Below are 26,489 nucleotides of genomic sequence, written 5' to 3' on the forward strand. Positions count from 1 at the left end.
CATTGAGTTACCAATGGTGCTGATACTCTAGGCAAAGTTCACAGGGGGCTGTTAATTTCCTTGGCCGGTTATTCTGGAAAAGCTCAAGTGTTCCTTTCTTGGACTCAACGGCCAGAGAGCTAAATGCCGTCTTCTGGGGGAACCCTGTCCTGCCTCAGCCCCCACAGGTCCCCTCTCCGGCCTCACCGTGCAATCAGGCTGCTGTACAGCCAGCCCGCCCCACATCCCGGTCCCTCAGCGACCGGGCCTGGATTGGGGACCGTACGATGATACGATGAACGGGCGTGGGGGGATTTCTGCATTCTCTCCAAATCTCTCTGGAGGCTTTCTCATCAGACCCCAGATCCACAGCTTCGTATCACCCCAGCGTGGAGCACACAGAACTATGACTTCTGGCAGACCTGGGTTTTTGAGCCGATGCATGCTACTTCCTGGTCTTGTGACTCTGCGGCCCATGCCTCAGTTTCCCTGTGTGTCTCCACAGGGATAGTAAGAGCAGCTTGGGCTGTCTCGTGGATCAGATGGGATGATGCATGAAACATGATCTGTGTAGAAGAGCCCAAGGAAGGGGCTCCGCAGGCGTCCTCAGCCACCAGCGACCATGCCAGGCATCTCATCTGTCCGGCCTTGACTCCTCCACAAAGTAGTGGACCTCCTCCGTCCCATTGGCGGGGAGGCACTAGATTTGGATTAGATGATCAAATCGAAAATGCGCCCCAAGCAACTTTCATCTCCCCCCCACCCCCCGCCCCTAAAGAGTTCTAGGGAAAGTGTGCCGATCCGCACGTTTGTAGCCTGCCATCTGCTAAGGATGGGGCAGGAGTGGCAGCAGGGGACGCAGACTGAGATCTGACATCACTGGTGACCCTGGAAACCCAGCCCATCACCGTGCTCCTTTCAGTTCCCCATGTTTGTTCCCCAAACATCCACCTGCTCCATGTCAGGCGGCCCGAGGCCAGGCAGGCATCCAAGGCAGAAAACACCGGGGCCCGTGCTCTCCAGGATCCCCACAGCCAGCACAGGCAGGTCCCCACCAGACACTTGTGTGTCCATTCGAAGCCAAATCCCCAGTCTCTCCACCTTCCCATCAACCCCACACTCCCATCTTCCCCGCAAAGGACACAGCTAACATGATTGTCCAGGGATCATTGTAAAACCCACGACGTGCTCTTTCTAAAAAGCCCAGCAACGTCATAAAATAACCACACTTCCCAATGGTACCTAAACGGCCTTCGGAACCACTTGGAAGTTTCTAGAAGGGCTCACCAACAGTAGCAGAACACTGGAGACTGAAAGGGAGAACAGAGAATGCCCAATTTTCCTCTCAGGGATCAAGATTTAATAGCCTCCAAAGGAAACCATAATTGGAGGGCTTTGGGGCACATTCCTCCCTGAGGCCTGTGATTATGAAATGCTGGGAAAGGTTGGGAATTTGCGCCTCGAATGACTTTGGGCTCAAACTTAAAATGAGTAAGACCCAAAGCAAGAGGTGTAACTGTGTCCCTTCACACAGACACATACACAAACACACACACACACACACACACACACACACTGAGAGAAAGGTTGGGAGGAAGGAAATCCTCAAGCAGATAAAGAAACCTACAGTCTCCACGGGGACACGGCTCCACCTTGTTGGGTGTCCCCTTTGCACCCCCAGGAAAACACCTCATATTTGGCTCACAAACCTCTACTTCCTGGCACTGCTCTCAGGCAATGACAGTCACCCCTCTGTGATGTCACTGGGCTGGTGCTGGAACTCGCACACAGCCCCTGGCCTTCCTGGGTACGCCCCCCACCACCCTCACCCCCAGCTCACCTGGCCTTTCCCTCCATGGCATCTGGAGATCAAAGATGTACCTTGGTTCTCAGATATCCCCCCCACCCTGAGAATTTCCTTCCTATCTGTTTCCTTGGCAGTCCTCACCCCCCACTGCCCATTATTCACAGAGTTCCACAGGATACAAAGATAAAAATTAATGCACTTTTCCTTAGCAGCCAAAAAAAAAAAAAAAAGAAAGAAGCAAGAAAGAAAAAAACCCACCTTGGAAAATTAGACAGCAGGTGCCCAAATAGAAACTTTACATTAGAGAAATGGGGTCTAGGGGCCCCTGGGTGCTCTATGGGTTAAGCATCTGCCTTCGGCTCAGGTCATGATCCCAGGGTCCTGAGACGGGGCCCTGCATTGGGCTCCCTGCTCAGCGGGGAGTCTGCTTCTCCCTCTCCCCCTACTTGTTCTCTCTCGCTCACTCTCTCAAATAAATGAAATCATTAAAAAAAATGGGGTCTAACACACACAAGCATTAGAATCTTGATTAGCTTCAGAGAACAATCATTACATGTGTGAGAAACCAACAGCCATGGCTCTAAGGAAATGGGGGGTGAGAAGAGGCCAGGATAAGTCCTGGCCCACTGGTGCCAGAGCCAGAGACCCCGCCTGAGAGAGGCGGGGGGGCAGCTGCTGAGCTGACCGAGGGGGTCTAATGGAGGCTGTGAGGCAGTGCTGTCCTTATACCCCACATGGTAATCTATTCAGAGAGTGCATGCCAGTGGCTAGAAGCTCAGGGCAGAGAGTAAGATCCAAGGTGGAATCTGCTACTGCCTGACTCTGGCCTCCTGGGCAAGTGTCTTGACCTCTCTGAGCCCACATCCCTTTCTGCAAAATGGAGGATCATCTGGCCACCTGCTTGCAGAATTGCTCTGAGCTTCATTCTGTGCCTCTGCTGTGGCACTGAGTAACCAGGCAATAAAAAAAAAAAAATCGATTCCTTAAAAAACATCAGGCCACCCCAGGGCCTTTGCACATGCAGATCCAGCCACCAAGAAGTCACTTTGCTCCCCATTGCCTCCGTGGCAGCTTCCTCTCAAAGGGACTCCCTCGACCTGTCTACCTCCTGGAGCCTCCACTGGCCCTGGCCTGTCTTGTCACTCTGATAGAATTCCTTCCTAGGGCTTATCACCGACTTGAAATTATCTTGTCCATCTGCTTGTGGACGTGTTTACCGAACACCAGGCCCCCTGAGTACGGGCGGCACGAGAGTGGGTGCCTGTGTCTTTCATCCACCGTCCGTCCCACGCCAGCGCCCAGCAAAGGCTAAAAGCCATAAAACAGTGGCCACTGCTTTTACGAACATCCTCACGTGCATGGGCTGGGAGCCCTGCCCAGCCACGGTGATTCGGGGCCAGTCCTGAGCCTGGAGGTGACAAGACTGCGGCCCTGTAGGTGACTGGCTGGGCCTTGGGCTGAAGCCAGGCCTCAACTCCCTGTTACTACCTGGAAATGCAGCTCAGCACATTTGCAGGGGGGGGGGGGGCACAGGGTTAGGGCCACAACACCCACACACGTCATCAGTGACACAAAACAATTCAGGAATCGGATAGAAAAGAGTCACACCATTTTGCATGCAGTAACTGGCTAAGAGCTACGCGACCACTACCAAATACGAGGCACTGGACCTTAGAAAAGACCTAAAGCTTGCCTGTGTGCAAGAGGGTGGCAGAGGGCTGTGGCGCAGGTGGGGGTCAAGAGGCAGAGGGAAGGGCGTCGGGAACCCCGATGTGAAGGCAAAATCCCAGATGCGGGGCGGGGGGGGGGGTGCAGCAGCTCATAACCTAGGAGGGACCGGGAGAGGAACTGGCCCAGGTCGGGGATGCAGGTGCGCATTTGGGTAAGCCTAGGGGGCTTGGTTGGGCAGGCTGGTTATCGGAGTTCAGGTCCCCAAGTGTGTCTCAGAAATAAGATCGGGGGACGCCTGGGTGGCTCAGTGGGCTTTTGGCTCAGGGTGTGATCCCGGGGTCCTGGGATCCAGTCCCACATCGAGCTCCCCGCAGGGAGCCTGCTTCTCCCTCTGCCTATGTCGCTGCCTGGGTCTCTGTGTCTCTCGTGAATAAATAAATAAAATCTTTTTTAAAAAAAAGACAAAGAAAGAAAAATGAGATCGGACCAAACCAAACATAAAACTTGCATCCGGCTCACCCGGCTGCACCGCTCACCATCACGTCTTCGTTGAACCTCCCCCTGGGGCATGAGCGCAAGGCTGAGAGCGCACCCCCGCACCCCGGGGACAGGTGAGACCAGGTGGCGCGCTGAGGGTAATGGCCCACACCTGGCGGTGCCTGCAAACCCACCTGAGCCTGGGCATCACCTTAATAATTAAGGCTTAGTTCCTCCAAGTACACCGTGCAGCAAGCAATGAACGTGTAACTCCCACCTCACCCCCGACAGCCGGAACAAACCAGACATGTATTTGGAACCTCTCGCTTCTGCCCTTCCGTGGATGCAAACGTGGAGATCAACTCTGTAAAAGTTGTGCATTTTACCCCATAAAAGATCCGTGTGGGTCTGAGGACAAAAATAATGTGTGAATAACTTACAGGCTTAAATACAGAATGTTCTGAACCGCCCCATCTTTGAACACTACTTCACCCACCCTACTGCAACCCCAGAGCAAGGGCTAGGATGCTCTCAGCCCTCAGGATGGCAGCTCCCAAAGAAAAATTCTGTGCATCTCAAGGATGAGGACAGCCAACTGCTTCACTGTTCACAGCAACAAAGGGCCGGGAATGTCCATCGATTGCAGGTTGGATGAGTCCATCACAATTGATGTGGCCACAAAAGAAAAACACGTTAAAGGAGAAAGCCGAGGCACAGAGTATAGAGGAGAGTGTGTTTGTGCACAAACGGGGGCAGGCAGATGTGAGTGGCATCTACACTCATATGTGCACACAAGTCCCCTCTGGGATGAATAAGAAACTCAGAGGAGTGATTGCTTCTGGGAAGAGGATAGACGTGGGAGGACTTTACTTTTCCCTGTACCCCGCTTTAAGATGATTTTGATCGTTGCATGTTTAATCCTTTTTTAAAAAAAAATCAGTTGAATAAACAAAATGTGATTAGATAGATGTAAATATAAATGAATAAGTAGACACACAGAAAAACATGCATACAGCGGAACATTATTCAACCTTAAAAAGGAAGGGGACCCTGTCACCTGCCACCACATGGACAGACACCAAGGACATCAGGCTCAGGGAGAGGAGCCAGACCGAGAAGGACCCCTCCTGCAGGACCCCACTCCCAGGAGGTCCCCAGAGGAGGCCCATCCATAGGGACAGAGAGGAGATGGTGGGAGCCAAGGGTGGGGCAGGGGGCAGGGGGAGTCAGTGCTTCATGGGGGAGTAAGGGGGACAGGGTCTCCTTGTGGGGAGATGGAAGGTTCTGGAGATGGATGGTTGGGGTGGTGGCACAACAATGTGAATGTGCTTCATGCCCTGAGCTGTGCACTTAACAATGGTTAAGATGGTAAATTTTGTTATATACATTTCACCCTGATTAAAAAATAAATAAATAAATAAGTAAAACACACACACACACACACACACACACACCGGCCGAAATCTGATGGTTTGAGCACTTACGTGACAAGGTTTTATATAATTCATGTAGCCCTGATTTAATTCAAGGTAAAAACCAAAAAGAAACAGGGGTGTCTCTCCTTGTAAATAAGCAGGAGAAACTCTGGCCTCCCAAACATGCACAGTTATAGGAAGTCAACAAGAAGCTAAAAGCCAGAAAAGTCTGGATTCCATGGTCCAACTGCTCAGGATCAAGTCCCTGCCCCAGTTTGCTGGCTGAGACCCCAGGACAGAAACTCAGCCCTCCATGGGCCTCAGTTTCCCCATCTGTAGAACAATCTGAGAAAACAACCCAGACTCCCAGGGTTGGGACTGGGATAAGGTGGGCGATGAGGCACTCACCTCAGGCACAAATGTTAAGTGGATGCCAAACCACACGATCATCAGAACAAACAATATTTTTAAAAATCATAATTAAGGCCAAAAGGGACACCTGGATGGCTCAGTGGTTGAGCGTCTGCCTTCAGTTCAGAGCATGATCCCGGGGTCCTGGGATCGAATCCTGCATCAGGCTCCCAGCAGGGAGCCTGCTTCTCCCCCTGCCTCTGTCTCTCATGAATAATAAATAAATAAATCTTTAAAACAAATTAAGGCCAAATAGTCCATGGTGCATCAAATATCAAATTTTTTTATTAAAATCAGGATTCAATAGGACCAAGATTGGGGTGAGGTAAAAAAATAATAATTAAAAAAAAAGATTGGGATGGGGTGAGCAGGGTCAGATCCCATTTTTATTTAAAATTTTGAAATCTGGGTGCGCCTGGGTGGCTCAGTAGGTTAAGCATCTGACTCTTGATTTCGGCTCAGGTCATGAACTCAGGGTCATGAGATCAAGCCCCATGTCAGGTTCCACTCAGCATTGGGCCTGCTTAAGGATTCTCTCCTTCTCCCCTCTGCCCCAACCCCCCGGCCCAGTTCATGCACATGTGCACACACTCTCTTTAAAAAAAAAAAGTTTAAAATTTTGAAATTTTATTCATCATAAATACTTTGGCCTTAAATTTGACTTTTTTTTTTTCAAATACAGCATCCAAGTACTGAATATTTTTGATGCCGCCTTAAATTTTGTGCCCCTACCCAGAGACCTCAAACTCTCCTTGGTACAACCAGGTAATTCTAGAAAAATTGACCCCTTGGGTTCGAGTTGTTGCTTTAGTCAGCAATCAGGTAAATTCTGTTTTCAGGAAATGTTGCTGTTCCGGAACAGGGGGCGATTTTACTCCATCCTCTGCTTTTTTCCAAAGCCATCCTTTGAAAAGCTCATGCATGCCACCAAGCTTTCTCAATGACCTGGGGCTTCAGGGCCAGGTGAGTTCCGGATTTTATTATTAGTAACAAATTAAATTAACAACGAAAGGAAAGCACACAACCCAGTGACCCTCTGAACCAAAACCAAAGTGCACAAACACATTTTACACAGGAGCAGAGCACTGAGCTGGGCAGTTGCCTCCTCTCCCACCGACGGAGTGCTGCAGGGCCAGGAGCAGGAGACGAGGACGCTGTCCCCAACATCACAATCCGGAACAACCCACAAAGCTTATCACGAGAGATACCACGGGCAAGAGGCAACAAACACATCCTCTGCCAAACAGAGCTTTGGAGGGGGTACCGGTCCTTGTGAGGCAGGGACCACCTGCTAGCTCCTCCTTCCTTGCCAAGCGCACACCTGGGAACTCTGGGGCGCTTTCCCACGTCACAGGTTTGGGAGATCTGGGACTGATCTGGGGCTGACAATCCCACCATCACTGTTGTCTGGGACCAGGTTTTCTCCACCGCAGCACAGTGGACATCAGGAGCCGGATCATTCTCTGTCTTGGGGGTGGTCCTGCGCAAGGGTGGACAGTGAGCAGCAGCCCTGGCTTCCACCCTCTAGATGCCAGTAACACCCACCCCTTCCAGTCATGACCTCAGATGTGCCCAGATACCGCTAGAGTCACCCTCCAGCGAGAACCCCTGCCTTGGAGTGTGACCTGTGGCAAAGACAGAAGGAAATCACACAAGGGAATGGGCCTGAAATTGCAACGTTCGTCTGTCCCTCCAGCCCTGAGTTACAGCTGCAGAGGCTCCAGCACCCCACCCTCCCCCGAGTCACACCGAAGTTTCCAGAGTCCCCATAATCCACATCTCATATCTCCAGCTGGGCTCTCAACCTGCACACACGTGTGCAATCCACTGCACCATCCACCTGCAGGAGTTTCGCTGAGGGTCGGCCACGTGCCAGGCCATGGGGGTCCCGTTGCCACTGCCCTCATCATGCTACCAGCCAGCAGGCAGGCAGAGCCAGAGAGAAGCTTCCATTTGATTCCGTGTCATTCTCTGCCAGTCCCTGGTCCCTCCATGAATTCCTGAAGCCTCAGGCCAGCAATGGGGGCCCTTCCTAAGCTCCATTTAAAATGTGAGGCTTGGAACAACACTGAGGATTCCTTAGACCACTACGGGGCACTGCAAGAGCCCACCCTCGATAAAGCACGCAAAGAACCAGTATTGCTTTGCTTTTTGCTTCTCTCACCGGTGAATGCTCAGGGTCAGTCCTCCTTTATGGGGGTCTCAATGCATCAAGACAGAGAATGTCTCAGGGAGGATGATTTCAGAAGCAAAGAATCTGCACACCTTTAAAGCTGGATAATCCAGAGCCCGGTGCCTGGGCCGCTAAAGTCACTCACAAAGAAAAGCATCCACCATCAACAACCCAGATCCAGCAGGGAAAGACCTGGGAAAGACCTGGAATAGGAAAAGTGAAATAGCAAGTCAAGCAGTCAGAGCCATGGTGTGAGAGGAAGGGAGCCCGCCCTCGGAGGTCTCTCTGTTTGACATGTTCAGAGCAGCTTCACATGTTTTCTTTCATCCCATCCCCACACTCATCTCGGGAAACAGGTCGGATGTTCTCATTTCTCGTAGACAGACGGCTGAAGACCCACACGGCCCGGAGATGGAAAAGCAGGCTTTCCATTGGACAGATGTGCAACGAAAAACCTACTCGCTGTCCATGACCTGGGCACACATGTGCAAGATGTCAGCGTGAAGGTGGGTTTTAAAACCCAGGATGCACGGTTGCCTGGGTGGCTCAGTCAGTTGAGCCTTTGACTCCTGGTTTCAGCTCAGGTCATGATCTCAGGGTCGTGAGATGGAGCCCGCGTCTGGCTCCCACTGCACAGTCCGCTTGACTCTCCCCCTCTGCCTCTCCCACTTGTGCTCTCTCTGAAATAAATAAATAAATCTTGAAAAGAAAAGAAAGAAAACCCAAACCACACCATTGATGGATGATGGATAAACACAAGGGGGCCCATCTGCACGCTGGATTATTTTCCAGCCTGAAAAAGGAAGGACACTCTGACACCTGCTACCACGTGGATGGACCCTGAGGACACCGGGCTTAGAGAGGGGACCCAGACCCAGAAGGACTCCTTCTGCATGACCCCACTCCCAGGAGGTTCCCAGAGAAGGCCCATCCACAGAGACAGAGAGGAGGTGGTGGGAGTCAGGGGTGGGGAGGGGGTGGGGAGTCAGTGCTTCCTGGGGATGGGGTCTCCGTGTGGGGAGATGGAAGGTTCTGGAGATGAACAGTGGTGATGGCTGCACAGCAATATGAATGTACTTAATGCCACTGAACTGGACACCTAGAAATGGCTGAAATGATCGATTTCACATTATGTCTATTTTACCACATACACACGCACACATTCAAGGAGCGAGAGCCAGCCCCACGCCAGGCATTGATTAAGAGGTCTGCATCCTCCCGCTAACCGCATCAGGTACAACATCATCCATCTTTTGTCAATAAGGAAACAAAAGATTCAGTAATTTGCTCAAGGTCACACACCAAGGGCATGGTGGAAGGAGCCAGGATTCGAACCCAGTCTGGCTCCAGAGTCGGAACTTCTAATGTTCACATTGCAGGGTCTTCAAATTCAGGATTCCCGATGCTGACTTTCTGCCAATACCCCCTCTGCCTTCCAGTAAATTCCTTCTACCTCCTGCGTGGTTCTGCAAACACTGCCTCTCTGCCAGTGATCACCAAGACGACTGATGGGCGCTGTGATGATCACAAGACCCCCAGCCAAGCCACATACACACATGGCTTCTCTGGTTTGCCTTGGGCTGGGCCCTGGGGACACAGAGGGGCTCACACTTCCCAGCCCGTGGGGAGCAGGACAGAAGGGATACCAACTAGGACTCAGAGGTCAGACTGGGAGGTGGGGCTGACCCAGAGTCGACGATCAAGTCTGCCTTTGTGTGAAATCAGGCAAGTGAGCCAACTTACTCGGGCCTCAGTTTCCCCATCTGTAAACAGGGGTTAATGAGTAACAATCCCCACCTTACAGCCCGTTAGAAAATTAAACCTGCTGACGTGCACGGAAAGTGACTAACCCAGGTCCTAAGAAAACCAGAAACCCTGGAGAAACAGAAGATGCTACTCTTACTAAGTGTCACGTTACAAAAAAGTCAAAGTCTCTCACAGTCCCGGTTACAGGAGGAACCTATGTGCTAAAACAGGACCCAGAACAGAGACAGAGTTCTGTAAGCCTGAGAGATGATTCTGGAAGAGGGACCTGTAAATGTGGGGCTTTTTTTTTTTTTTAATTCATGAGAGACACACAGAGAGAGGCAGAGACACAGGCAGAGGGAGAAGCGGGCTCCATGCAGGGAGCCCGACGTGGGACTCGATCCCAGGCCTCCAGGATCACGCCCCGGGCTGAAGGCAGACACTAAACTGCTGAGCCACTCAGGCGTCCCAATGCGGGGCTTTTTTACAGAACCAAGGACACGGGACACAGGCACTTGAACTTTCTAAAACCCGGGCCGGTCGGCTATTAACAGCCTGGCCAAACATTATATAAATCAGCTCCTTTCAAGGATTATCAACCCCATGAAGGTGTTTTCTCATAATCCGACTACATAGGCGTCCGATGTGGGGGGGTGGGGGTGGGATTCAGTGTACGAAGTAAACCGGGTAGGAGAGGACACATGTGTCCCCAACCCCCCCGCCCCGAGGGAGGCAGGCAGTGACCTCCCTCCCTCCGCCGGCCCTGAACCCGGCCCTGAACCCGTTTCTTCCAATGACCCCCTTCATGGAGGTCCATCCACCGTAGCCCTGAGGAGGCAGGTCTGGGTCATGTTTCGCCTGTGGCCACCCCCCTCCCAAACGGTTAAGGAACAAATGCACCAATGGGTTGGAGGCAACAAAAACCTCAAGACGCCTGGGCCGCCAGCCGCCTGACCAGAGAGAACTGGTCTTCAGCACTCAAGTTAAAAGTTAAAAGCGTCCCCAAGGTCACCGAGCCAGGTCCCTCTAACCCGGCTAGAGGTCTTCATTCCTCGCTACTGAGCTTACCCAGGATTTTTTTTTTTTTATGATAGTCACATAGAGAGAGAGAGAGAGAGAGAGAGAGAGAGGCAGAGACACAGGCAGAGGGAGAAGCAGGCTCCATGCACCGGGAGCCCGACGTGGGACTCGATCCGGAGTCTCCAGGATCGCGCCCCGGGCCAAAGGCAGGCGCCAAACCGCTGCGCCACCCAGGGATCCCTTACCCAGGATTTAAAACAAAAAGCATGACCTCTCTCCAGATGGGCACAGGTTGGGGGGTCTCAATCCCCATTAGAGCCCAAGGAGAAATAACAGGGGCCAGCTCCCTGTGAGGCACTTGTGGTTAGGGACCTGTAGCCACTGTCTTGTGTAATCCACTCGACAACTGGATGAGGCAGATACAATCATGTCCCCCAAGGTTATAGAAGAGGAAACAGAGATGTTAAGCACATCCCAAGGGCACACACAGCCCGGAAGTAGCAGAACCAGAACTGGAACCCAGGACTACAGGCTGCGGTCCAGGCACGTTCGGGTGACCACCAGGGAGCTCGGTCGGGCCCAGCCAGGCCTCTCCCGCAGCGTCGGATGCTTCCAACAAGGACACAGGGAAGGTCATGGCTCCTCGTATCTGTCCTCTGTGTCATTGTCTAAATCTGGGGGAGAGGATCACAACCGAAACAGCACGATAATCTCCCAGATTCCCGATCCAGGCCGAACAGGCAGCCGCCGCCACCGCTACCCACATCTGCTCGCACAAAACCCCCTCCACTCCGGCTGGACCCCAAGGGCTCGAAGCGCGCGACTTTGCCTGGAGTGTCGGTGAGCCCCAGAAAGTGCTGAGCCCCCCTTTCCTGACGACCTTCCCCATTTCTGCTTCCCTGTCTTCCTTCTAGGACATGGTCAAACCACAAGGCCCAGGCTGGTTGGTACTTTGGTGAAAACTGAGCAGGTTCCTGAAGCTCACGGCCACGTTTTAAAGGAAAGTGGGTAGAGAACACTTAGCCCTGGGCCCGGCCCAGACTAAGCACCCGATGAACATGCACGGCTATTATTTTCCTGCAGAACACCAGTGAAGAAAGGCGGCATCAGGGTCCAGGGTGGGTTGGTGTCTGAGCCGGCGTCCTCAATAAATGAGCAGGGATGGGACGCCTAGTGGTTCAGTGGTTGAGCATCTGCCTTCGGCTCAGGTTGTGACCCCAGGGTCCTGGGATTGAGTCCCGCATCCAGCTCCCTGCAGGGAACCTACTTCTCCCTCTGCTTTTGTTTCTGCCTCTCTCTGTGTGTCTCTCATGAATAATTAAATAAAATCTTTTTTTAAAAAAGTATCAGGCTCTTGATTTCAGCTCAGTCATGCTCTCAGAGTCCTGAGATCGGGCCCTGCATCAGGTTCCACGCTCGGCGGGGAGTCTGCTTGAAATTCGCTCTCTTCTCTTCTCCTTCTCCTGCTGTCCCTCCCCCTGCTCATGTACTTTCTCTCTCTGTTTCTCTCTAAAATAAATAAATATTTATAAATAAGTAGACAAATAAAAATAAGTGAGCAGGGGTGGCCGCTGCTCAGCAGAGAGCAGCAAGATAATGGGAAAGATGGTGGTAGCAGCTGGAAGGAGAAGAGACTCAACCAACATCTGGCCCAGCTTGACGCTTTGGGCTGCAGCCAGAACTCAAATGCCTGGCCTCTGATGACCTTCGGTTGTCTTGGCCCTGAGTCCTAACCCTGAACCTGTTTCCTCCTTGCTCCGCTAAGAGCTGACACTCGACACTGCCATGCCGCCCCGTAACTCGGGCACACATGTGGCTGTTCCCTAATTGACGGTGATTGTGCCCACCCCCAGCTCCTGGGGGGAACAGCCAGGTCCTTGGGGAGGACCAGGCTGGAATGATTATGCTCCCTCAGAAAAGGATACAACAGGGCAGCCCAGGTGGCTTAGCAGTTTAGCCCCGCCTTCAGCCCAGGACATGATCCTGGAGACCCAGGATCGAGTCCCGTGTCGGGCTCCCTGCAGGGAGCCTGCTTCTACCTCTGCCTGTGTCTCTGCCCCTCTCTCTCATGAATAAATAAAATCTTTAAAAAAAAAAAAAGGAAGAAAAAAAAGGGTACAAGGAAGCCTGCTGGATTCAGGGACAGGGTGTCAGCCCCTATAGTCTCAAAGAGAACAAAAAGGGCTAAAACTGCAATGACTAAAACCAAAAGGGGCTACCATGTGCCAAGTACTCTGCACAGCTCATCACAAGCATTAAGTACCTCATTTCATTATCACCCGAGCCAAGAAATGGAAGGGTCTAGACAAAGAACCCCAGCATGAAGATGTAAGGGAGCATTTTGAGAGATGAGCATGGTTGGGGACACGTTAAAGAGGATTCAGCAGACCTCCGGGCTCTGGTGTCAAATTCTGCTGCTGGGTGAAACCTAGGGTGACCAACGGTTCTGGTTTGCCTGGGACCAATGGGTTTCCCAGGAAGCAAAGCTTCCTAAAGTGAAGACAGTCCTGGGAGAGTCAGGACAAGCTGGTCACCCTAGTAACCTAAGTATGGCCCCCAGGGTAGTAGCCTCTAGCCAATTCTAGGAGGAACAGGAGGCCAAGATCAGTATGGGATAGGAGGAGTTGTCTTCCTCAAACTCCTATTCAACCATCAAAACCCAGTACAAAAGGTCCCTTCCTCTGTAAGGCAGAGTAGAGCAGGAAAGGCTGGGTTTCTGGAGCCAAACCTTAGGCTCAAATCCAACCTCTTTTGATGGTTAGGAGGGCCATGTATCCAGTAGATGGTGCCTAATAAGTAATGGCTTGTGGGTATTCCCAGGTGCTCCCGAGCCCTTCATCTGCTGTATCTGTTATCCATCCTTGTCCTCCATTAGACCCAGAGTTCCCTATTTCCCTTCCCTGAACCACCAGAACAGACTGACACACAATTTAAAAAAAAAAAAAAAAAAAAAAGATAAGATCTTGTAACATGTGCAAACCAGTCCATGCAAATCTCCATTTCGGTTTCCCTCCATCACCCTCAAGCCCTGACACCAAGCAGGGCTGTTTTCCACTTGGCTTTTCCTCTCCCGATGATTTCACAAGAGCCCACAGAGAGGCGTGCAGTGAAGTAAACAAGAGAAGCTCTGAAAACCCATTCATGGGCAGCTCAAAGGTGCCGGGCAGCCAGGGTGCGCAGCCAAGTCTTCGGCCGTGGGGACAAGGAGCCTCCGTGAAGCCGAGGAGACTCGCCGACGGCCCCACTCCAGGCGACCAAGCCACATCTCGACCAGAGGAGCAAGAATGCACAAAGGAAGACACTGTCGCCACTGGAGGACGAAGGTCTCGGCCAGTACCTGCGAGGGGCAAGGAAGCCCAAAGACGGGCGGTCCCGAGGACGCGGGCCGCGGTTAAATATAGCAGAGGGTGTGCAGATGAGGCTCGTGTCTGACAGCGGGGACGGTCCCGGCTAACCAGTCGCAGGTGGGCTTCTGCACAAACGAGCCCCGGGCCTTTTTTCACCAAGGCACAGGGACAGAAAGAAGCCTCTAGATTCCACTAAACATCCAGGTTGCACTTATCTCTTGAGTTGGCTGGCTGGCGAAGAGCAAGCGAAGCCACAGGGGTCGGGGGTGGGGTGGGGAGGTCACAGCGGGTGGACAGACGTGGAGACAGGCGAGCGCCCCACCAAGGCAGCAGGCGAAAGGACAGTCTGCCCCCGTCTCCGACCCCGGGCGGTGTTTCGGGCACGCCAAGCACCTTTCCAATCGATGATCAATCAGCTGTTCCTCCCAACGACCTTGGGCACTACTGTCATGCCCATTTTACAGATGAGAAAACCAAGGCACAGAGACGGTAAGTAAGCCGCCTGCGGTCACACAGCTAGTGAGTGGCCGAGCCACAGCGAGACAGTGTTGCTGTGGGCCAGTCGCCGACACAGGTGGGTGATGCCTTCCTATTGTGTCCTGCTGTGTGTGACGCACCCCGGGGAAAATGCTGAACACTGCCTTCCTCGGCTCTGCTTCTAGACCCCGCCCCGAACCAAATAACCCTGCTGCTGCACCCTGTGCCCTTCCCGTCTACGATGTCTCTAATCGGGTGTTTAACAGATGGCATCCAAGAGCGGGGTAACCTGTTTTGCTCCCTAGCGCTGCGCCCTCTCCCCGCAGCGCGGCACCTGGGAAACCCATAAACCCACCCGCCGTGGACCGTAATCACATTTCCTCAGCTTCTTTGGTCCCCCTGGGGTGGAGATGTGGTTTTTGTCAGCAGGCAGCACCGCAATGCCAAACCACTGGTTCTACACACACGTGGCTGACAGCTGGCTCCAGGTTTCCATTTTGCCATGAAAAGGAGAAAACTGTGCAGTGCCCTCCCCCTGCCATATTCCACTGTCGCAGTCCAGTGGTCCTCAAACAGGGGACGGTTCTGTACCCCTTGCCCTCCCAGGGGACACTGGTGGCGTCTGGAGTTGTCACAACTCTGGGGAGGGGGCCTGCCGGTATATAGGCAGTGAGGCCAAGGGTGCTGCTCAACACCCCACGGTGCCTGGGGAGTCCCCCTCCAGAGAACGGTCCAGCCTTGAACGTCCTACGTGCCAGGGCAGAGAAACCCTGCCCCAGAGTGACAAGATCCCCCTCGCAACTGCATCAAAGTCAAGATCTAAACACCTCTAACTTTGACACAAATTCAGGGAAAAAGTCTTGCCTGGCTACAATACACACACACACAAAATTAAAATATAGAAAAAAATATGTTGGGGCGCCTGGGTGGCTCAATAGGTTAAGCATCTGCCTTTGGCTCAGGTCATGATCCCGGGGTCCTGGGATCAAGTCCCGCATCGGGCTCCCTGCTCAGTAGGGAGTCTGCTTCTCCCTCTCCCTGCCCCTCGTGCTCTCTCATGCTCACTTGCTCTCTCTCAAATAAATAAAATCTTTAAAATTCAAAAAAAAAAGAAAACCACAAACATAATTTTAAATGTCCAAAGAAGAGATACATCCTAGAAACCAGCCCAGTTTTTCCTCACCTTCCTAAAGAAGGAAATGCACCCACATTCCAAACAGGTTTCCATATTGCAAAAACGCGGATAAAACCCCCTCGGGCTGACATGACGCACGCTCCCCCCCGCCACCCTCCTGCTACTCTTGAGCAACATCTCAGCAGCTCCACTTGGACACTGGAAATATATGCCAGAGGAGACTTATTACACTAATTTCCTTCGGTAAACAGTTCAAATCTTACCTTGGAAACCAATGAAACAAGGAAAGCTGGCCACGGGGCCACGTGGAATCCCTTCCTCTCAACGCCAGCCATCAGGCGCTCGGCGACTATGACTCTTATTCTCGAAGTGGTAAACGTGGATGTTGCTAGAATGGCTTGGGGTTTCCAGCACACCCTGTCTCCTGTGTGTGTTCAGTAGGCTCGGTGTGAAAGATCAGACGACCAGGAAAGAAGCAACAGCGAAGATTGGAAAATTAACAAACGTGCAACCCCGTCTGGGACAAAGGAAACTGCGCTTAGAAGCGACTGTGTCATCATTGGGGGGGGGAGGGGGAGGTGGACACCTGCATGTTTGCCCAAAGAGCACTTGTGTTTCCCAAAGTGCTCTAGAGCTCTGCATGGATGCTAGCCGGCTCAGAACAACGGGGACGTGGAGCTCCGCTTTTCACCAAGAGGACCGACCAGCAATTACCGCACATCCCCTTGCCCTTGCACAGCAGGGCAGTGTTTGCACTGAGCCACGCATGGCTGGGGTTGGAAAAGCAGCCCACCTCCACGAGGACCACAGCAGCCACACAATCATTTCGGTTTGGTTTTGAAAGCTTTCCCCCCTCCCCCCGAAAACAGACATATATGGCCAATTATTTAAGATGTTATTTATTTATTCATGAGAGACACTGAGAGAGAGAGAGGGGCAGAGACACAGGCAGAGGGAGAAGCAGGCTCCATGCAGGGAACCCTATGTGGGACTCGATCCTAGGACCCTGGGATCATGACCTGAGCCGAAGGCCAATGCTTAACCGCTGAGCCACCCAGGTGTCCCTTATTTATTTATTCATGAGACACACAGAGAGAGGCAGAGACGTAGGCAGAGGGAGAAGCAGGCTCCTCGCAGGGAGCCCGACACGGGACTTGATCCCGGGTCTCCAGGTCGATCCTCAGACCGAGATCACACCCTTAGACAAAGGCAGACGCTCAAATGCTGAGCCACCCAGGTGTCCCTATTTCTCTGTTTCTTATCATACCCAGAGCACCTTCGCTCGAAGGTCCTATTTCAACACAGGAGCTAGGTTGGCATCACCTGGAAAAAAAAACCTCTGGCACACCTGGACCAGACTCTCCCAAACCTGGGGCCTCTCTCAGGGTACAAGAAACAACTCCCCAAGGCCCCGGTGGGACCTGTCACAAAGCCAGCTTTTCTCCGCCTACCATCGTGCAGGGCAGTTCTGAGACCTACCCTAACCCCAATGAAGACACAGGGTCCCAAGAGTTCCCAGGCCTGAAGCCCACAGTGGGCATGACGGCCCTCCATGAAAGCTCCGGAATGAACATGGCCATTTGGCAGGAGGTGACAAACTAACACTCCCACCCTGCTTGAAAACTGGGGTGGGGGCTTCAAGGCGGTTTTAACAGGTTAACAGCTTAACACACTGAATCTGCCGTCCTTATACACGGGCAAATGCCAGGTGGATCTCTTGGCTATATGAGACAGTCAAGAGTTCATGATCACACCCCATTTGCTAACGGAGGCTAAAAACAGGAAGGTCAAGAGTCTTAACAATTATATAATTATCCTCTGCAGTAAAACAATTGAGGCATTCCACTCCAATGAGGAGGGCGCCCGGCTGACCCACGTTCTACTCTGTCATTTAACGCTGTTCCGAAAGTTCCTGCCGTAACAAGGTTAACAGCAATAACTGGCATAATTATTGGTAAAGGGCAGCAAATCATCATTATCTGCAGGTGCTATGATTACAGAGTTGGAAAATTGAAGGACATTAACTCCATGGCCTTTAGAATTAGTACACACTTAGTAAAGTAGCAGTGAATAGAGAAAACAATCCCTGTCCCATATTCTGGAAAATTGCCTCATTTAATACTTTTTAAAAATCTCTCCCACAGTAGACAGACAGATAGGTAGATAAAGAGGTGGATGAAAGGGTGTACAGATGGATGGGTAGATGAAAGAATGGGTGGGAAATAAAAAGAATAGGTGGATAAGGGGTGGGTGAGTGGATGGGTAGATGGATGAATGGATAAATGGATGGATGGATGGATGGATGGATGGATGGATGGATGGATGGATAGATGGATGGACAAATGGATGGTTGGATAGATGGCTGTTGAAGGGATGGAGAGATAGAAAGCCAGTCAACCTAAAAACCATGCTCATAAGACTCATATTCTATCTGAAGAAAAATCATAAGACATTCCTAAGAATACAAAAGAACTCTTGGAAAAGTGAAAGGTTACAAGCAAATATTGCCAAGATGCCACTTCTCTCCAAATCCGTTTACAGACTTATCATCCCACAGTAAAGCCCACACAGAGCTTCCAAGTCTGGGTTTGTTTGTTTTTTTAAGATTTTATTTATTTATTCATGAGAGACACACACAGAGAGAGAGAGAGAGAGAGAGAGAGAGGCAGAGACACAGGCAGAGGGAGAGGCAGGCTCCATGCAGGGAGCCCGACGCGGGACTTGATCCCAGGTCCCCAGGATCACACCCGGGCTGAAGGCAGTGCTAAACCACTGAGCCACCGGGACTGCCCATTTTTTAATTTAAAAAAAATTTTTTTCTTCCTCTCCTTTTTCTTTCCGGGAACTTGGTTACATTTTCTACATTATAAGAAGAACAAACAAAGCTGTGGTGCTTTCAAAAATTAGGAAGGAAGAATTATATGGAAGATATTTTATGATCATTTTACAATCATTATAGTTTTGACATGAAGTCAAGAAGTGCAAAGATTGATGCTTTTGAATAAGAGGTTCTTTAAAAAAAATTTTTTTCATTGGGATGCCTGGATAGCTCAGTAGTTGAGCATCTACCTTCGGCTCAGGGTGTGACCCTGGGGTCCCAGGATCAAGTCCCACATTGGGCTCCCTGCATGCAGCCTGCTTCTCCCTCTGCCTGTGTCTCTGCCTGTGTGTGTGTGTGTGTGTGTGTGTGTGTGTGTGTGTGTGTGTGTCATGAATAAATAAATAAAATATTTAAAAATAAATAAAAAAAATAATAAATATTTTATTTACTTGAGAGTGAGAGTATGAGCAGGGGTGGGGGGTGGGCAGTGGGAGAAAGAGAAGCAGACTCCCTGTTGAGGGACCCGCCCGCACACACACCTGGGACTCAATCCCAGGACCCCAGTATCACGACCTGAGCCGAAGGCAGATGCTTAACCAACTAAGCCACCCAGGCGCCCCTGGAATAATGGGTTCTAACATCAGATTCTCCCAAAACCAAGGAAATATGTATGACCCCCTCTCCATGACATGGACCATTCAACACCCAATGCTGACAAATTTGATTACTTGTCAGAGGTCTCACCTCTTGGCCAAGGTGTGGGAAACCCCAGATGTGTATGAAAAGCATAGAACTATTAAAAAAAAAAAAACAACTAACATATGGATAGCTATTTCCTACACGTGGTAGGAGAAAATTTTTTCAGAATAAGGCAATAAGGGAATCACAAACTGGAGGGCTGATGGGAGCACAGGTCTAAATTTAGAAGCCTGAGGGCCTGTAAGTATAAACTCCAAACCCCATCACATCAACCCTTTTGAGGCTTTCAACCCACTTCCATCTGGAGACGGACCTTGTACAAATGTGCTGGGGCCGCTGCGACAAAGGACCACACACCACACGGCTACGACATCCGAAATGTTCTGGAGGCTGGAAGTCCAACATCAAGGTGTCCTCAGAGTTGGCTCCTCTGAGGGCTTTGAGGGAAGAGTCTGTTCAGGCACACCCTTTCACTTCCAGTTGACCATCTTCCCCCTCTATCTTCGCGTCATCTTCCCTCTGTACACATTTGTCTCTGTGTCTGCCTCCCAACTCTTCTTTTAAGGACACCGGTCATTCGGACCAGGACCCACCCTAATGACCTCATTTTGACTTGATTACTACCGGAAACAGTCTATTTCCAAATAAAGTCACACTCAGAGGTCCTGCGGGTTATGACTCCAGCATCTCCTTTTGGGGGGCACACAATCTAACCCATAAAAGAGCCCAGTGGGGCCGCAGTGGCAGATAGGGTCTCAGAACATGCCAAATGCCACCTCTTGGCCACATTAAGCCCACCAGTGCCAGAACACAAGAACTCTCTTCTCCACTTGCCCCACAGCAGCCCCCCAGCCCTGGGCACACTCACAAGCATCCACTTCTTTCCCCCAAGACACTTGAATTCCTTCCTCCTTCATGCACTGAATGTCACTGCTGCCTGCCACGTTGCAGCCACCAGGCAGATACTGAAGACACCAAAGATGAAAACGCCACATAGCTCTCCAAGTGGGACAAGACACTTCTGAGCCTGCCAAGGACTTTCCGACACACTGGAATGAAATCCCTACGTCTTCCCACAAAGACCTCTTTTCTTTCTTTTTCCTTTTTTCAATGGTGATAAAATATGTATAACAGTTACCACGTTAATTTTTTTTTTTAAGGACAGGTCAGGGACATTAGGCACATTCACAGTTGTGAACGGTCTCATCTTCCCAAACTGAACCTCTGTCCCCAAGAAGCCTTGACACCCCATCCCCTGCCCCCCAGCTCCTGGGTTCAAGTGACCCTCTATTTTCTGTATGGACATGGCTCCTCTAGGGACCTCCTGTGAGTGGGATAATACTGTATTTGTCCTTGTGTATCTGGCTTCTTTCATGGGGCATGATGTCCTTGAGGGTCATCTGTGTCGTAGCCGGTATCTGAACGTTCTTCCTTTTTCAAGGCTGAATCATATTCCGTTGTGTGGATACGTTCCACATTTTGTTTATCCATTCAGTGGTTGATGGACACACAGGTTACTTCTATCTTTCGGCCACTGCGGATAACGCTGCTGTGGACATGGCTATATGAACATCTCTTCGAGTCTCTGTTTTCAATTCCTTGGGGTGTGTACTCAGACATGGAACTCCTGGGTCATGTGATAATTCTATGGTTCGTTGAGGAAAACCAGAGGCTGCACCATTTTACATTCCCACTGACAGTGCATAAGGCTTCTGACCTCTCCACATCCTCATCAACACTGCTTTTTTGGTTTCGGTTTGGCTTTTTTTTTTTTTTTTTTTTCATTTTTAAAAATATTTTGTTTATTTGACAGAGAGCAGTGGCGGGGGAGCAGGAGAAGCAGACTCCCCACTGAGCAGGGAGCCAGATGTGGGGTTCGATCCCAGTACCCTGAGATCATGACCTGAGCCAAAGGCAGACACTTAACCACCTGAGCCGTCCAGGTACCCCAACACTGCTTTTTTTCTGATGTTTTGAGAGTTGCTGTCCTAGCAAACAGGAGGTGGTATCCCAGTGGCCTCCAGTTTATTACTGGCATCTACCCTTGCCCGGAGGGAATGTCAGCCTCACAAGGCCAGGAATCCGTCGTCACTGTCCTGGGCCGCGTCCTCAGAGCCTAGAACAGTACCTGGCACTTAGCAGATAGATTGAAAGCAAAAATCAACTGATGAGCAGCTTGGACACAGAAGACGGATTTGAGGCCATTTAAGGGGTTCAAGTGACAGCCTCAAAGGCTGCTTGGAGGGATGAGGGGAGGGAGGTTTCCGGCCCTGGGCCCAGTCGGGCTGTGAGCAGGGGCAAGAGCTGCAGGCCATTTTGGCAGGAGCTGGGGCCCCCTGGGTGTGGTACCAATTTCTGTCCACGCCTCAATTTCTTCCTCCATGAGATGGAAATGATAATGGGGTCCACCTCGGGAAGTCACCGAAGCATCGGGACAAGAACTCATGCAGAGTGTCTAGCTTGCAATGGGGCTCACCACCTTCCAAAAATGTGAGAGCTCAGAGCCTACCCAAGGGGAGACTAAATCAGGTTGCTCCTCACACAGCAAGGGCCTCCAGTGTGCCCCAGAGCCCCAGAGGTCTGTGCAGAAGAGAAACTATCTAGGGAATGTGTTTTCAGCAAAGTGAACGCCAAAGGAACACGTGTCTAGGGCCTGAGCTATGGCCTTTAAAAGCCTCCAGCTTCCCCGCCTGGCTCAGGACGCGGGAAGCTCACTCCCTTGGCTGGCCCGAGAACTTGGGCGGCCCCGGGAGCAAGAGCCAGGAGTCGAGAGCCACAGCGGCCTGCTGAGTCCCAGAAACTCTGAATTATTCACATCATCTGCACAGCCTGGAAAGCAAGGAAGGGGGGGGGGGGGGACGAGGAAGGCTCCTGATCCCGACCTTGGTTAAAAGGCTCCATACTGTCTTGATAAAGTTCAGAGCCACTGGGTGTCCGGGGTGTATTTCTGCCACCACGCAACCTGCCGCCCACATCCCTCTCGCACCTCCACCAAATCCTTGGTCTTTGGATCCTAACAGCTCACGGCAGTGAGTCTCACCTACCACAACCTGCCAATGCCTCTTAAACTTCTCCAGCAAAACTTGTCTTAGGCCTTGTCTGGGGTCGGGTCTCGCACTTTAGCATGAAACGCATGACAAATGCAGTGACGGGGTAGTAGCTGGGCCGCCTGCACCCTTCCCCCTGTGCCCCACCCCACGGCTCCTGCAATTCTTTCTCCACTCTCCTCTTCTCCAAAGAAGAAACGGAACAACAACAATCAATAACGATGATGATCATCATCAACAATGCCCAGGGATGGGAGGAATTCGTTGGGAAGGGGCACAAGGTGACTTCTGGGGGTGATGACAGTATGTTCCATCTCAGTTTGGGTGGCGGTTGCACAAGTGCATATTTATCAAAATCAAAATCCACTGAACCAACCACTTAAGATCTGTGCATTTTACAGTATGTCAGTTGTCTCAATTATTAAAATAAAAAGAATGACACAACAGCAACAACGTGAATACACTTCTAATACAGCTCCAATAATAGCAACAATAACCAACTATAATCCTGCTTTACCTTATTTGATCCTTACGACTTTATGTTTCTTTTCTTTTCTTTTTTTTTTTTTTTTTTTTTTTCCGACTTTATGTTTCTATTCCCATTTTCCAGGCAAGGAAACTGAGGGACTTTGGAGAATTCGAGTAACTCGCCCAGCCTCCCACAGTTAGGAAGCGGCAGGGCCTGGTTACAGATCATAAGGGCTCCCCGTGTGCCCGGGGAGGTGCTGGCATGTGTTTTATTTGATTACAGCTTTTCAAGAAAGTTCCACAATGAAGCCCTAAAGCCGAGCACTGCAAATGCCACCGTCAATGACAGAAACACCACGTGCACACAGACACGTACACACACACACACGTACAGGCACGCTGCCCACTGAACCAACCTGCCACCTGGCCATCCGACACTTTCAAACCAAGGATGGCAAGTCCCTGCAATTTTGAGCAGCTCAGGAAAGCAAAACGTCTTTTAGCTTTCTCCCAATATTGAAAGACCCATTTATTCTGGCTCTTAACAAGGTTCTTTAGTAATCCAAAGCTAGTGAGTATACATATGTGTGTGATAATCTTAACAAAACAAATATAGACAACTGGGTTTTTTTTTTTCACATGTTTGACGTTCAACCGCTTCCCCCTCATACTCTTCAACCTGTACTGTGATGTCCTCACTCTAAGTGACTCCCTATTATGTGCTAAATGCTTTAGGTGCATCATCTTACGATGACTCCATGAGGAAGCTCGGATTGTATTTTATCTTTTACAGGTGGGAAAACAGAGGCCTTTCTTCTTTTCAAGATTTTATTTATCTATTCAAGAGAGAGGCAAAGACATAGGCAGAGGGAGAAGCAGGCTCCCTGAGAGGAGCCTGATGTAGGACTCCATCTGGGACCCTGGGGTCATAACCTGAGCTGAAGGCAGCCGCTCAACCACTGAGCCACCCAGGTGTCCTTTTTTTTTTTTTTTTTTTTAAATCCCATAAGAATACACAGCCTGCCCAGAACTGTTGTGAGTTAACAGTGGGTTGAGATTTAAACTCATCTGAGCCCTTAATCACGACGACAAAGTGTTTCCTCAAACATGACTTCCAAGCTGTTTTGCTTTTAATCTTTCATTTGGATAATTTGATGTCTGTGGAAACAACCCTGTTGATGGAAACTCCTGAACAACCTTTACAAAACAGAGTCTTGTATTCTCCATCAGCTCCTTTACGAATCAGGGCTTACTACTTTGCACCTTTGCTCCGGACCTCCCTGAACCCCAGAACAGCGTCCCCTTTTAATTACATACACACGTTCTTTTTTTTTTTTTTAAGATTTATTTATTTATTTATGATAGACAGAGGCAGAGACACAGGAGGAGGGAGAAGCAGACTCCATGCCAGGAGCCCAACGCGGGACTTGATCCCGGGACTCCAGGATCGCGCCCCAGGCCAAAGGCAGGCGCCAAACCGCTGAGCCACCCAGGGATCCCCACGTACACACGTTCTGTGTTTGAAATGTGTCTGAAGCCACTGTTAACGTGGGACCCTCGTAGAGATCCAGTCAGTACCTGATATATCAAAAGAACAAACAGTAAAAATCCACCTGCAGAGTTTTGTACAGTGAGTAAAACGCTGTTGATCCATTCAAATGTATGCAGCACTGTGTTGGCTCAACATTTAGTTAAAAATATGGTCCTGGCAGTCAGCTTTTAAAAGTTACCTCTGGGGAGAGGAAGGCAGTTATGATTGGAAAAGGACATGTGAGGGAGTGTGAGGGAGCTTGCAGGGAGCCCACAATGTTCCGCTACTCGACCCGAGCCCGACTTTCTTTAAAATGACTCGCTAAACCGGGCAGATGTTCCGTGCACTTTCCCGTGGGCATGATCCTTGGTACAATATAGTCAGGAGGGAAAGCAACTGGGAAAATTGACAATTCAGAGCATCAGGACCTAAGGATAAGATTTCAAAATGCGTTTTTCACATGTTCTAATCACGGAAACGAGGGCTGGGGGCGGCGGTTCTTCGCCTCTTGTTAAAATATTTCTGGGGGATCCCTGGGTGGCTCAGTGGTTTGGCCCCTGCCTTTGGCCCAAGGCGTGATCCTAGAGTCCTGGGATCGAGTCCCACATCAGGTTCCCTGCACGGAGTCTCCTCCTCCCTCTGCCTGTGTCTCTCTGTGTCTCTCATGAATAAAGAAAATCTTAATATATATATAATATATTATAATATATATAAGATTTATATATATTAACATATATTATATTATATTATATTATTATATATAATCCAAAAATATGTTTCTAATCCAATTATATATATATATATATATATATATATATATATATATATATATAAATTTCTGGAAATAGATTGTTCACAAACATTCCTGAGAGCACATGCCAGCATCGGATCGTCACTCCTGATCATTCAGCCCTAATTCCCACTGTAACCCTCCCTTGTCGAGCTTTAAACCTGGTCCACAGTCTAAAAACAAGGCAAGGTTCAACCTCCAGCTTTCCCTCCCTTGAAAGATCCTGAGAAGGTCATTAGACCCCTATTACGCTTCTCCCTCTCCAAGGATAGTCTTTAATTTCTTAAATTCTGACTCCTTATACTTACAGATAGAAAACCACCCTAACATCTTTGCTCCAAACTCACATGAAAGAGTTCTAGCACACTACAGAATAAAGTTCTGGGAAGGAGGGGGGTGCCTGGGTGGCTCAGGTGGTTTAAGCATCTACCTTCAGCTCAGGTCGTGATCCCGTGATCCCCAGGTCCTAGGATCGAGGCCCGCATTGGGCTCCCTGTTCAGTGGGTCATCGACTTCTCCCTCTGCTCCTTCACTTGCTTGTGCGCTCTCTCTCTCTCTCTCTCTCTCTCTCTCTCTCTCTGTCACTCTCCCTCAAATAAATAGACAAAAATAAAAAAAATAAAATAAAAAGTTCTGGGAATGAGGGAACTGGAGCACAGGCAGTGAAACCACTGTGTTTGACACTGACGGTGGATAATAATGCCATTATCCATTATGTCCCAACCCAGAGGATGTCCACCCCACATATGAACTTGGATGTAAACTAGGGACTTTGGTTAATAATCCTATATTAGCTCATTGATTACAACAAATATACAGTAGCCCCCATCACCACCACGGTTTCAGTTACCCACGGTCAACCATGCAGTTAACCACATGATCCAAAGCACAGATTCTTTCTCTGCCGCTTCATCAGAAGGTCCTCGGTGGCCTAACGTGACGTCACAGTACCTGTGTCACTCCCCTCCCGGGCATTTTATCACGTAGGCATTTTATCATCTCACATCATCACAAGAACAAGGGTAAGTACAGCACAGCAAGAGTCTTGAGAGACAGATGACATTCACATAACTTTTATCACATTATATGGTTGTAACTGTTCTGTTTTGCTGTTAACCTCTTACTGGGCATAATTTGTAAATTATACTTCACCGATGATATGTGTGTAGAGGAAAAGGCATAGTATAGACAGGGGTCAGTACTATCCACGGTTTCAGGCATCTGCTGGGGGTCTTGGAACAAACCCCCTGTGTATAGAGAGGGCAGTATTAATGTACCACATTAATGCAAGATGTTAATAATAGGGGAAGCTGTGTTGGGAGGGGGAGGGACTCTACAAGAGTTGTTGTTGTTGTTTGTTTTTTTTAACTTTCTACTCAATTTTTCTGTAAACCTCCAACTGGCCTTAAAAACAAATGCTATTCGGGCAGCCCAGGTGGCTCAGCAGTTTAGCACTGCGTTCGGTCCAGGGTATG

At 50.2% G+C, this 26,489-nt stretch overlaps 1 protein-coding gene across 3 annotated transcripts in view; it reads right to left on the minus strand.

Annotated features, from left to right (window-relative positions):
* The window catches only part of INSR (insulin receptor), a 135,100-nt gene that overhangs the window by 67,766 nt on the left and 40,845 nt on the right, over window positions 1–26,489 (minus strand). Inside the window, exon 1 of one of the 3 annotated variants that reach the window (XM_025457387.3) lies at window positions 1,607–1,712. The exons of the other annotated variants lie outside the window; for them this stretch is intronic. Coding sequence (XP_025313172.1) covers window positions 1,607–1,673 — 67 coding nt within the window. The 5' untranslated portion in view covers window positions 1,674–1,712. Of the gene's footprint in view, window positions 1–1,606; window positions 1,713–26,489 lie in introns of those variants that run through there. 3 annotated transcript variants of the gene reach the window in all.

Source organism: Canis lupus, chromosome 20, assembly GCF_003254725.2.
Source record: "Canis lupus dingo isolate Sandy chromosome 20, ASM325472v2, whole genome shotgun sequence".
In the NCBI taxonomy this organism is placed as follows: domain Eukaryota; kingdom Metazoa; phylum Chordata; class Mammalia; order Carnivora; family Canidae; genus Canis; species Canis lupus.